General features: G+C 39.0%; 1 protein-coding gene and 1 long non-coding RNA gene across 2 annotated transcripts; one reads left to right on the top strand and one right to left on the bottom strand.

The window, feature by feature from the left end:
- Positions 1–1,839: 1,839 nt before the first annotated feature.
- Positions 1,840–6,678, bottom strand: LOC131535768 (uncharacterized). Its single transcript, XR_009269741.1, has 6 exons — positions 6,019–6,678; positions 5,301–5,540; positions 5,076–5,203; positions 2,787–2,886; positions 2,496–2,674; positions 1,840–2,379 (listed from the first exon to the last, which is right to left on the bottom strand). It is a non-coding gene; the product is annotated as an uncharacterized LOC131535768 (long non-coding RNA).
- A 2,192-nt stretch (positions 6,679–8,870) lies between these two features.
- LOC131535767 (uncharacterized) lies at positions 8,871–13,655 on the top strand (the record flags this gene model as incomplete). The annotated part of the gene is made up of 6 exons (XM_058768292.1): positions 8,871–8,885; positions 10,708–10,771; positions 10,914–11,171; positions 11,348–11,567; positions 11,991–12,009; positions 13,545–13,655. Coding segments are annotated over exons 1-6 (687 nt in total), but the record flags the coding sequence as incomplete, so codon positions are not given.
- Between the last annotated feature and the right edge of the window lie 4 nt (positions 13,656–13,659).

The following is a 13,659-nucleotide window of genomic DNA, read 5'->3' as shown; positions in this document are numbered from 1 at the left end:
TGTAAGGTAATTAAATTTTAATGAGTTAAATTCCATTTTGTTTGCTAGAATTCATTCGATTCATCTTTTTCAACGAGTGATTGCTATTGAATCAAAGGAGTCGGACGCTGCTGGAGCCATAAACATCTATACGAGTGACTCTGTCTGATTCGATTCACTGAACCATTCAAATGAGTCATTTGTTTGTAAGTCAAACTGAGCACGCTATAGTAGCATTACACCTGCTAAGATAATTCAATATGTGCAATCTGAATTTAATAATAATATTTATTTTGTGGTAACACTGCCGTGTGGGCAGCTCTGACAGAGAAAAACACTATAGATACGTAAGAGAAAGCCGTGAAATGTAAGTGCATCATCTTTTGTTCTTGAATGGAGGCCTAATCTGTCTGCTGCACTTCAGCAGGTTCAGTTTTTAGAGTGAATGAAAACTTCTGAAGCATAGATATGCCGTGTGATGTGATTAAAATCATACTTATTTTACTGTGGTGGGGATTATTATGAGCAAACAAATTTAAAAGTTTAATCTGAACACTATATATATGTAATCTGACATTTATTTATTTTATTTTTTACAGAAATTCTGAGCTGCTGCATGAACATTCATCAAACATATAAGGTGCGAATTCTGGCTCGTCCTAATGATTGTAAAAGCTGTAATGCTTAAGATTAAATAATTACCTTACAATATATATTTGTACATATTTCAAGGCTGCAATTTGGAAAAACTTTCAAGCTAATGCTGCTGAAATGGAGGTCAAGGGGACTATGAAGAGGTGGCTTCCAGCTGATCAAAAGTGAGTACTTCAGGAGGCAGACACACTCTGTGAGTTTAAAAGACCATCTCTTTAACATTCCATACACATGACACACTATCACATTTCTATAATTCAAATCTTTTAAAGGATTTTTATGCTGCACCAATTAGGGTAAGCAGCAACACTTCCTATAATATCTAATGTACATGTTAATTTGTAAGAAGAATGACATCATTGCTTATATTAGTTGCTTATATACTGTCTCACCCTTATCCCTAGGTTACAATAATCAGCTGATCCAGTCGGTATCCAGACCAGACGGTGGACCTGCACCAGGAGTGACCACAACACATCCCTGACTGTCAGCGGAGACCATGTCAGCTAGATGACAGATCCCTGTGAAGACCTCACTGATGGCCTCAGCACAGATCCTCAGCAAAGACTACGAGAACCAGACAAGCCCTCTGCACAGACCCTTTTACCAGCTTCACCTGCTGGCGTGATGTTTCCTCATGCAGAAGAAGTTGGACGAAATATTCTGAATGATATCAATCCACAATCTGACTTGTGATGCAGCCTGGAATAATCACACCACGTTCATTCGTTTGGCCAGACGAGACTGTTTCCTGACTGAGCCGGGTCTTGTTTGGGTTTGGGTTCCTTGTCACTGTTGCCTTTTGTCTTGCTTGGTTGAAGACACCTAATATTCAGCAATATTATTGACTTGACTGCACTGACACCATTTGATAAGAACTGAACTGAATTATGACACACAATGTTTTATATATGAAGTTTATTTGCAAAAACGGATAACGGATAAAATTTTGTTTTTTGTTATCATGTTTTTGTTTTATTGTGTTAGTTAGCTAGTATTTATTAGTTATTCTTTACCTAATCAAAATAACCTGCATGCAGTTTGATTGAGATTAATTGGAATGCACAATGAAAAACATGATTTTTAAAATTGTTAAAACGGTTATCTGTTTCTGCAAATGAACTCTTCATTTTATATATATATATATATATATATATATATATATATATGCAGTAAATATAATTTACTTGTTACTGTGTGGTTTTAAAAGTGTGAATGTTTATACTGTAGTGCATTTGTTCATGTATATTTAAAGTATTTGGTAATTTTATAATTAAAGCCTTTTTAATGTTTTTAAATGGTTGTATTTGTGTTTTACTGCTGAATTACATTTAGCAGTTTCTGGGCCACATTCGGCCCGGGGACCAAGCCGAGTCTCAGCCAGATCTGGCTTAAAGTGTCTGGGCCAGACCTGGGCCACATAAAATAATAGAAGTCACTCTACAGTATGCGGGCCAGATCTGGGCCACGTCAATAAATAAGAGTCATTTTACAGGTTGTGGGCCACATCTGGGCCAGAGGAAATTGTTTGAGTCGGTTTTCAGTGTGTGTGCCAGTTTTGGGCCGGGGACCCAGCCAGAACTGGGCCAGAAGTGAAGCAAGGTTGTGGCCCAGAGGTGGGCCAGACAAATTTTGCTATCTGGGATAGTTTTGGTGAATAGGTGCAGGTGTCAGTACTCACCATATTCGGTCATTTCCTTCCCAAATTCCAGAGATGATGCACAGCTTATTTGCTCATTCTAGGAGCTATGAAAAAAAGATGTGTATGCGAAAGATGATAACTGCTGACTTGAAGAGTCCTTTGAGAGATCAACATCAAATGCTGTACTACATTTAAATGTATTTCTTGAATACATACATACCAATGGAAATGTGCAAATTTTCAGTTCTCTGTCTTCTCTGTTTGGGCACAAGAAGACCATGTTCATTCCCAACAGGACTGGTTTGACTGGCTTGCTGTGATTGATTTTCTTTGTGTTTTTGGTCTTCCATTTTGGTTGTAAAACAAGAAAATATCTATTGACCCCATGTTTAATTAATGCTGTTGGTTAAACATATAAATTAAGACAGATATATTTAAGTTCATTCACCAAAAGATTCAGGTCAGAGGATTTGATGAATAAATATTGATTACAATTTTCTACAAACCTTACCTGGCGAGGGCTCATCATGACAAGAACTCGCTGACTCTCACTAGCAGCTGTTCAGTTGACAAAACTGAAAAAGGCCATCATGCAAACTCTCTGTTTTTACCTTACAACAGAGCAAAAAGAATGTGTGAGTGAGTGACGGAGTAAAGGACTAAGATGAAGAGAAATAGGCAAAGAAAGGCAGAATTGTGTGTTTAAGTTTAACGAAAAGTTTTTTTTTTTTTTTTTTCAGGGGTGCAAACTCGTCAGGGGTGAAAAAGGTGACCTCGATTCGGGTCGGGTCGGGTCAGACGATGTCGGGCACGGGCCTGGTTCGGGCTTCAATTTAAAGCCCGTGCAGACCTCTACTGTAAATCTTCATTTTAGCACTCGAATTTTTGAAGCAGCTGACGGGCTAAACTCGAGGTGTTTCTCCGTCTTGAAACAGGCTGTTACAGACGGACACTTAGGGTGAATCCCATTTCTCTGTTTTACCCCTTCCCTCGCCTTACCCTAGCCCTTGTCCCTCGAAACCGAGTGGTAAGCGCTTAGTGAAAACATACCCCTATGAAATGAGACACAACTTGGTTACGGTTACGTCATCATACACTGTCGCTAGCTGGCTGCTACGTCATCAGAGCCGACAAGTGTTGATCACGAACTTTGGATCGTTTTACAAACTTGTTAAAACTGTAGACATGCATGGAGTCCATTCAAGGCTAGTCTGCGGGACTGTTGTGCAACTCAGCAATGTAACGTTAGCGTCGCAAACTAGCGATTTTTAAAAACGCTTTCAATTAAGTACATGTTTGCAAATATATATGTACAGGACTGTCTAGAGCACAAAACAAGACTGTCGTAATTTTTAAATAAATTATTTAAGCCGAAAATACTTGATTGTTGCCGGTTGCGCAGTGTGTTCTGGGTACCCCTCGGTTTCAAGTAAGCTCGCGAAAATGCTTGGTTTTAAGGGTATCTACCCTTCCCTTAGCCCTACCCTCGATCAAAACGAGAATTGGGATAGCCCTTACTCTCACGTGAACGCAAAACTAAGGGGAAGGGGTAAGGGGAAGGGGTAAGACAGAGAAATGGGATTCACCCTTAGCTATGGCTTAGCGCTGCCTCCACTTGAGCTGAGTGATACTAATATTACTGTACATTAAACAGCATGCTTTACTTGTAGGTCGAACAGTTCTCAAATCGACTTCATGTCAGAGTAATATCTTACTGATATGTGAGATAAATGTTAAGGTCGAGATTGAGGAGCAGTTTGCAAAGGGTAGCGAACTAAAGTAGCGATAACGTAACTTACAATATTCATATTGCAACAGCAGCCTCACGCAAAAAAACAAAAAAAACAAACGCAGTCTCACGCGGTAATCACCATTTATACTGGAACACAAGCGAATTTAATTTAGCTAGCTACAAACAGGCTAATCTAACCACCAACATAGCCCAATTACTTCAAAAATAAGTTGCTTGCAGTTAGCTTGTTCCTTCATGTTTTACGTAGCCTCTGGAAATATGGACAGTTGCCTGCAGCGTCTAAAAGTTATGCATCAGGAGTGAGATTGGTTGGATGAGGGAAAGGACATTAAGGTAAGCCAATCAGAGGCAGAATAGGGCGGGGCCATTCCTTTGCCAACGGGAAAAAACGCTACAGGTGACGTGACACAGATGACTCGCAGATACGACCCCCAACCCCAACAATTTCGCCGAAAGGTGACAAGTTTGCACCCCTGTTTTTTAGAAAAAGCTGTATCAAGCTATATTTATATGAATTATTTTAAACATGAGTCTATACCGCAGCTATTTAACATTTAATGACAGAGTAACAACATCATCAGAATCTATTTTCATTTTTTTAACATTTAAAAAGACAGAGGAACAAAATAATTGGAATTAATTTTCCAGCTGATCAATCAGAATTCACCTGACTTTAAAGAGCTTGAGCATTTAAAGTGGCAGACAACAACTTAACTGCAGCGTGTATAATAATAAACTGAACTTTATAATTTGTTGGTGTGGATGCTAAAATACAGCAGTTCTCATTATAGCATATATAGTGATCTGATTTGGCCAAATTAATTGAAGATCTGATTTGTCACGTGACAAGTTAAACTAGCATTTCCAGACTCTTGCTTAGACAGATGTGTTCAATAAAAATCAACACGGACAGCGTAAGACTTTGTTGAGGGCTCTTCCTGATGGGGCCGTGGGATATGTAAACCAAAGTTTAAGAAACATCAAATGCTGTGCAAAATGTAACTGCCGTAAAGTTCAGTCAATGGGTTAAGACCAACACAGATGTACCATTGGAAATGTTTGCCTTTGCAGCTTTTGGTCTTCTCCATAAACACACAAGATGGCCAAATTCATCCCTCTCCACAAACAAGACAAGACAAGAGTTCGACAGGCCTTCCTTTGGTCTTCCTTTTTAGCTGAAACAAAGAAAACAGAAAATGTTGAACCTTTGAAGGACTTTAGCCTCCCTGGCAGCTTCTTCAAGTTCAGCACTGAGCTTCAAGTACAAGTTACCTGTTAATATTAGCAGCTTTTTGACATAACCGATCAAAATTCAATTCTGAGCTTTGAAAATATGCCATGATGAAAAAGAGAAAGGAAGAAAGAGAGCAAAAATGTGTAAATTAATTATGAATAACAGTTCAGAAAAATAGGCAAGGAAAAGCTGAGAGAGAGAGAGAGAGAGAGCTGTTAAACAGCTGCTGGTCACTAAAGGTTGTTGTAGGAGATGGAGATGTATGTGATCTGAAGAAACTGCAAGACAAAAAAATATTGAATTACATTTTTTTTACATAAAAGTATTAAAGGCATGGCAAGTTATGTGATTAACTACAAATACCACATTAAAACTACGTTACTGTGGTAAAAACATGGTAAATGTGTTTTTGTGCTTTAACTACAAATAGTACACAGTAAAAACACAGTTACAGTAGTGAAACAAGGTAAGTGTTGTGGATACCGTGTGTTTAACTACAAATACCACATTAAAACTAAGCTACTGTGGTAAAAACATGGTAAATATTGTGTTATGTGCTTTAACTACAAATAGTACACAGTAAAAACACAGTTACTGTGGTGAAACAAGGTAAGTGTTGTGGATACCGTGTTTTAACTACAAATACCACATTAAAACTACGTAACTATGGTAAAAACATGGTAAATGTGTGGACTTTTACATGATCACTTTCCAACCACAGGCTAATTTCAAACAAATATCACAATGAAAACTAACTTTATAATGCTGGCAGGGTCCACTTGAACGATCTGAACGTCAAACATGTTGAAATAATGGGACAAACAGTGTACAGTATCGATTTGAAACACGACATAATTTCATTCATAAATACGGGACGATCGACTAACGTTACTTTACGAGACGGGTGGAAACTCTACCTGTACGTGTCTTGAAGTTATCTAAAATCCATATCTTTTTAGCAATAAAACACTTTGAATAGCCGGGAGAGTTTAAAACGCAAATAGCAAGCATTTTAAAAGAAACCCACAATGCATTTAGGCGAAAATATCTGTAGTATCTCCTGTTGCCGGTAGGGGCGCTAATCTAGGGAACGCTCGTATGGGTCGTATTTGAAGATAGTGACAAACGACCTTTACGGTCGTATGAGTTGGAGGACTTGTTGAATAAGATGCTGGAGACTGTTTTGACATCTGAGATTCTTCTCAATTTTAACAGGTCCTGTAGTTTATCAGATGCTGAATCTGTGTGAAGTGTTGGAAAATGATAAACCAGGGCAATTGATCACTAAGATTGCTTTTGAAGGCTCCACAACAGATGAATTGTGTTTTTTTTTCATGAAACAATAACATATCAAGGCATAGAAAAAGTGACACAACTACATCTAGAAATGTATAAATGGCATCATTCGACTATATATTACCCACGCTGCACAATGAGTCTCAGGAAGTACCTAAAAAAGAGACAAACTCAAGGGAAGAGGAAAGGTAATCATCTGTGTTCAGTTCCGTTTCTACATTGTGTTTTCTGATTAATTTGGCATGTTATCAATGCATGTCTAAAACACTGCCACACTGACATGTGGTTTGATTAGATGACATTACGTCTACTTATCTGCATAACAATTTTATATTAGTTTTATTGTTATATTTAAAAAAAAATGTGCTGTGTTCTTTACACTTTGCTGATGTTTTACTACTAGATTAAAAGACTTCCAACTTTATTGTGTATAGTAATTCATACAATAAGCTGTAATTTCTCATGAGCATTCACTAAAAACTGTATTTCATTTTCAGCATCTGAAGAAAGTGTGGAAACAAAATAAAAAAAAGAAAAAGAAAAGAAAAATATGTGATGTCCTGACCCAAAACAACATGGATGGATGGAGAAACATCTTCAAACAACAAACAAAATATGTAGACCTTCGTTCGTCTTCAGAACACAAATTAAGATATTTTTTATAAAATCTGGGAGAAAACATGCACATGCTGAACATAAACAACGCTGATTACGTTCTGGGGTACTCTCCAAAATGGCAGAAGACAGTAACTCTGGGAGAAGAATTGGAGATTCTGCCTGACTTGGCTATGGACGACAGGTCTTTGGCCCTCTTTCACAAAGGCGATGGAGCTCAGCAGTGATCTTGCTTTGGCTGGTTGTTTCTTCCTCCTTTCCTGCTCCAGAATATCTGCGAGCACTGCCAACACCTTATCATGGCGCCACCTGTATCTCCCCTGTGTCAATGCGATCTTACACCCTGACAGAATGTGCGCCATTGTTCCTTTCCCACCACACAACCTGCACAGTGGGTCCTCCCTCTTCCCCCACCTGTGCAAATTGACTGGGGTTGGTAAGGTGTCATACACTGCCCGGAGTAGAAAGGATATACGGAAGGGCTCCAGCCGCCACAGTTCACCCCATGTGATTGTTCTCTTGGGGAGGTTCCACCTCGTCTAGGCGCCTTGAGTTGCAAGCTCGATGGATTTTGCTCTTCTCCCTTCTTCCTCAAGGTTTCGAACTTCATCCTGGATCATGGTTCTCTTCTCCCTGAGGGTGGATTTTGACCACTGCTGGAAATGTGCTGTTCCTAGACCCTGTCTTCCAGTGCAAGGGTTTCCAATGAGGTCTTTCGTCCTAAGAGAACATTCTGCCTGATTAATTGCCGTGCTAGCGGCCCACTTACGACCAGATCTTGTTCTAATTCCTGCTTCCCTGATGAGTTGGTCTTGAGAGTCCCTATATGTCAGGGACAATCTGCACTTGGCGACTTTAAACTCCTCCACCACTGATGACAGGGGAAGCTGGAGCTGGCCCGACCTTATGTAGAGCCCCACGGATGTAAAGCTCGGGGGTATTCCCAACCATCTTCTAAGGTGCTTGTTGAACTTTCTCTCCATTCCTTCAACAGTTGATAGAAGCACCTCATATACAGTGAGAAGCCACATGAGTCTCGGGAGCAGGCCATGTTGGTAGATCCAGCACTTGTATTTCCCAGGCAGGCCAGACTTGTCAATCTTATTCAGCCATTCTTCAACTTGTTTTCCGGTGCTGGAGATGCCGTTCTTATCTGACAGGGAATCATCATACCACTTTCCAAGGCATCTAATTGGATTCCCCTGAATGTTCGGGATGACTTCCCCTTGAACAAGTAGCTTGAACCTTCCAGTAGTTGTACCCCTTTGGATCACCAGGCTCCTTGATTTCTTGGGCTTAAAGACCATCTTTGCCCAAGTAGCCATACGATCCAGTTCTGCCAGGACCCATCTTGCCTGCACGTGAGTTGGTGTTATCACTGTAAGATCATCCATGAATGCCCTGATTGCTGGCTGTTGACATCCTGCTGCGGTCTTCGGCCCTCTTGACTTTGACAAAACTCTATTTGAGAGAAAATGCAGAGGTATGGACAAATATATGTATTGTGTGCTACAACTGTGAGACTCATTTGCCTTTTTATGAGGAAACTTGGCTTGATTTTCTCACACGCGTGCAGGCAGATTTTCTCACAAATGCAATCGAGCAACTTTCTTTTCCAAAAACAGCAGATGGTGCTGTCGGTCAATTTACGCTAGTCTCCCGAGACCTGAAACACCTCTCTACCTTTTCAGACCAATATGAGTGGGGAACAGGTGAGTCTTACTATCTCTATAATTAACCATTTAGATGTTTTCACGGTCCTACTACAGTGTCAGTGAAATTCACAGTAAGTGCTGTAAAGTTGTTAACATGATTGATTAGTTCAAAAATCAGTAGTGACATGGATAAACATTTAACTAGACAGTCTTTCCCTATAAAAACTGATCCATTGTTGGATCACGGGATATAGAATATACATATATATTAATACAATTGTTCAACATTCAAAACAATGCAGGGGTATAACAATATATCGTGTCACAATATATTGTAATACTAAAATGCAAATGTAGCCTATAATGGATAGCGAAAATATTGTGTACCAAAAATGAAAGCTTAGACAATTTAATTTAGTATAAGATATAGTAATATCACCCAAGAGGTCATTAATTGTTAATAAAAAAAAATGAAAACAAATCACATTATTTAGTTTAATATCTAAAACTTTTTAAATGATGTAACACTGTGCAATCATTTGTCTAAAATAATTACGTATTTTTTAGCTAAGCAAAATTATGACTATTTCGGTAACACTTTACAATAAGGTTCATTAGTTAACATTAGTTAACTGTATTAGTAAACATGAGTATCTTCCAGCATGTCATCAGCTCAGTTCAAAAGGCAGCCTTTCTGATGGTATGGGGGTGCATAAGTGCATACGGTATGGGCAGCTTGCATGTTTTGGAAGGCACTGCTGAAAGGGTGGTGAATTGGCCTGCCTGCAGTCCAGATCATTCTATAGACAACATTTGGCGCATCATTAAACGAAAAATACGCCAAAGACAACCACGAACTCTTCAGCAGCTGGAAACCTATATCTGACAAGAATGGGACCAAATTTCAACACCAAAACTCCAGAAAGTCATAACCTCGAGACATCTTCAAACTGTTTTGAAAAGAAGAGGAGATGCTACACCATGGTAAACATGTCCCCGTTCCAACTATTTTGAGACCTGTACCAGGCATCAAATTTGAAATGAGCTAATTTTGTGCATAAAATTGTAAAATTTGACTGAACCACATATAGCCTTAAAAATGAAGATTCCAACGGAAAAGTTTATTAAGAATGAGAATCTAGAAGAATATTAAGATATCTTGAATACTTTTGGAGCTGCAGGCATGACAGCTTATGTATATAAAATATTTATGGCACTTAGTTCTATGATATTGAGCTGATACAAAAATAGAAACATTTCTAACTTTTTAACACTCATTTTAAGAATGTTACTACAGTAGCTTTTTCTCCCTTATAGACTTTTGAGGTTGTAATATTCGTTGTTATTTTTAAGCATTGAGTCAATTAAGAATATTTAAGTTAAGTCGTGACGCATACTTGAAATGGTGCTCTGCATTTAACCCATCCAAGTGCACACACACAGCAGTGAGTAGTGAACAAGTGCACACACACACACAGTGAACACACACCCGGAGCAGTGGGCAGCCTTGCTCCAGCGATTAGCAATTAGGGGTTCGGGAGCAATTAGGGGTTCGGTGCCTTGTTCAAGTCATGGTATCGAAGGTGGAGAGAGTGCTGTTCATTCACAATCCCCACCTTCAATTCCTGCCGGCGCAAGAATCGAACCAGCAACCTTCAGGTTACAAGCCCGACTCCCTAACCATTAGGCCACGACTACACCTTATTTTTAACCTTATTTTAAGTGATGCTTGTTCAATATTCAATGTTTGTACAGATTTATCATAATAATAATAATGCACACTTCTGCTTGGTTCTTTTTCACAATGTTGACTCAAGAGTTAATATGCATATTTTTTGGCTTAAAATTTCCTGTTGCACAGCAACTCTTGATTCCATAGAGAACTTTAGGAGGAAGCAACACTCATATAGGAAGATTTATCTGCTCAGTCGCAGCAGATCATGGTATATGTTCTTTGCAAGCCTGCATGTCTATTATATAGATTTAAAAAAAAAAAACACACACACAAAAAAACCCCACAAAAATAGCAGATAAAAATAAGTTAACAAATCAACTAAATGTCAAATTTTATGTTTTATTTCACAGGCTCTCACTCTTTATGGTTGCTTGCAACATACATTAAAGGACAAACATCATTTCCTGAATTTAGCTATATAGCAATGTTGGATGATGTCAGAATTATGTTTTATAACGGTGAGACGAAAACTTTCCATTCAAGAGGAAATACAACAGCTGAAGAGGATGTGTTTGATTCAAATGTTCTTCTGACTATAAGTGACTACATACAATCATCTTTTATGGAAAAATGGTTAGTAGGAACAAATAATTTAAATAAAACCTATGGTAAGTACTGCAATTACGTATTTGTTTTGAATTGGATCATGCTTTTGTTAGAAACATTAAACACTATAAATTATAGAAATACAGTCGTTTGAGCAATAATAATAATAACAATAATAAAGTATGATTATTATTATTTTATAATTTTTAAATAAACATAACCTTTCCCTCAATTCTAGGAGTTATTGCCCTTCAGAGGCTGGTTGTGTGTGAGCTGAGGGATGATGGTGAACCGGGACAAATGATCACACGGGATGCTTTCAGAGGATCCACCACTGATGAGCTGCTATATGTTGAGAAAAACTTTACATATCAGGGTACTTTAAATATCTCAGCTCATTTGCTGAAAACCCATCTTGAAATCAGCAAGAGGAATCATGAACATTTATACCCAACCTGGTCTCATAGAAATACGTACCTCTGCGCACTTTTTGTGCGACACCGTTTTACGTACCTTGCTGCACGTTTCGCCGCAGTTTCAAATAGAAATGTCCACTGAGTGGCGCTAAAATACAGGTTCAATATGTGAACCCTGGCACGTTTTTATTACGTATATATTGGTACGTATTGCTGTTTTTTTATTATGTTGCTTCAGATACGTATTGTGGCGGTTCAGAATTCAAATATCTGGGGACTATCGGGTAGGTTTAGGGCTGGATTTGGTGTAGGGCGTATTTTCAACACGCCCTACACCAAATCCAGCCCTAAACCTACCCGATAGTGTTAAGAAATGCAAAACTGATATAAAAACATATTAACTGATGCAACTGTGCCATTTGAACTTCCTTTTACGCAGATTTTAACTGCTTTGTGGTACCGTAGTTTCACGGGATTCAAACCGGTGCTTCTCGTTGCCTAAAGGCTAGTTCACACTACAGGATTCAAAACCCGCCCACCCTATTACTGTTGCCATGACCGACAAACAATGCAGCTCTCACACTACACACGTGTTCTCACGCAGTGAAAAATACATCGCAGATCAAAGAGGAAACTGACAACACACCGACAGAGAAGACAGAGCAGGTTACTTCTGATATGAAACAAGATCTCAGGACTCTCAGCTTTTAAATTGAGTTATTTTTAAAGAAATTCAAACAATAAACTGTTTTGTGGCTTTTCAATGTGTCGTGACAGATCACATGAACCAATTGTCTTTTCATATTTATTTAATGCACAAAATGAATATGAATAAACATCAGAAAGTGTTTTATTTCAACCGCGAAACACACCATTTTTCAAATTGAAGTCCACCGAAGTTAATCTGCTCTTCTGTCTGATTTGTGGTTAAGGCTAGAAGGGATACAGCTGCAGCTACTGGGCATGCGCATTTACATATTTTCCGAGCCAACAACATAACGTGAAACCTATAAAAATGGTTTTAAAAAGCACATGGCGTCGTAGTTTCATCACTTTAGTGTGTCGCAGTGACCGTCTTTTGCAGTAAAGGACCTGTCATAGTTTAATGAGTGGGAAGATGACATGAAGCGTCGGTTAAACTGCATTGAAAACAGATGAGCGCACGTGCATATAAAGCTCCTATTCGGGGCGAAGTTCATGGGATTTTGTCCACAGAATGATAAGAGCACACGTTTAAACATATTATTTTATTATTTCTCACTCAGTATTTATCCATGCATACAGCGCCGGACATGACGGATTTTCTGGTGCGCAAAACAAGTAGACTTTAAAGGAATACCTTAGCTTATTGCCGTTACCATGGCAGCCAACAACAGCACAGCTTAACCCTCCACACATATTTATATTTAGTTATATTGAAAAAGTTTAAAATCAGTCAATCTTTTTTACCCCGTTTTAACATGGATTTCTGTGGCTGCACATAATATAAGCCTTCTGATTGGTCAGATCTCATGTCAATCAAGCTCTTTGCTAACGGTCAATTCTCGCGTGTTTTCATGACAAAATGTGGTTTAGGGACCGAATCGAGTCCTTGGGTGACAGAGTTGTTGTCAGCTCGTGTAGTGTGTAACCCCTGGTTGCAGATCATTTACACAGAGTCATGTAGTGTGAACACCACAACGACTTAAAAACAGACAATCAAGTCATGTAGTCTGAACAGCACAGCGATCTCCCGACGTGTAAAGTCGTGTAGTGTGAACTAGGCTTAAGCTGCGTTCACACTAGCAGCGACTTTTGTCGCTGCATGTCGCCAGGGGCTGGCGATGAGGTCGTTAGTGGGCGTTTTCACTACTGGTTGCCTTGACAGCGAGTCCGGTTTCTTGCCGATAAGTTCAAACATATTGGAGGCAAAAGACTAAATATAATCTAAATCTAAATTATATCCTTACATACAAACAAAAATGAATGAGAGACAGAGCTTACTTTCTTCCATTGCGTATGTTTATCTCCGGCTGAGAGGAGAACGATCACATGAGCTCAACCGTCTTCTTTCACATCAACCTGATCCTGTTCAGAGACGGGCAGCCTGTAGCTGATCATGAGATCACTGGAGGAGATCTGCTGCCCAATGATG

The sequence above is a fragment of the Onychostoma macrolepis genome, unplaced genomic scaffold (assembly GCF_012432095.1).
Source record: "Onychostoma macrolepis isolate SWU-2019 unplaced genomic scaffold, ASM1243209v1 Scaffold94, whole genome shotgun sequence".
Taxonomy (NCBI): domain Eukaryota; kingdom Metazoa; phylum Chordata; class Actinopteri; order Cypriniformes; family Cyprinidae; genus Onychostoma; species Onychostoma macrolepis.
Note: the sequence above shows the minus strand (reverse complement) of the source record. Positions and strands in the feature narration are given on the sequence as shown.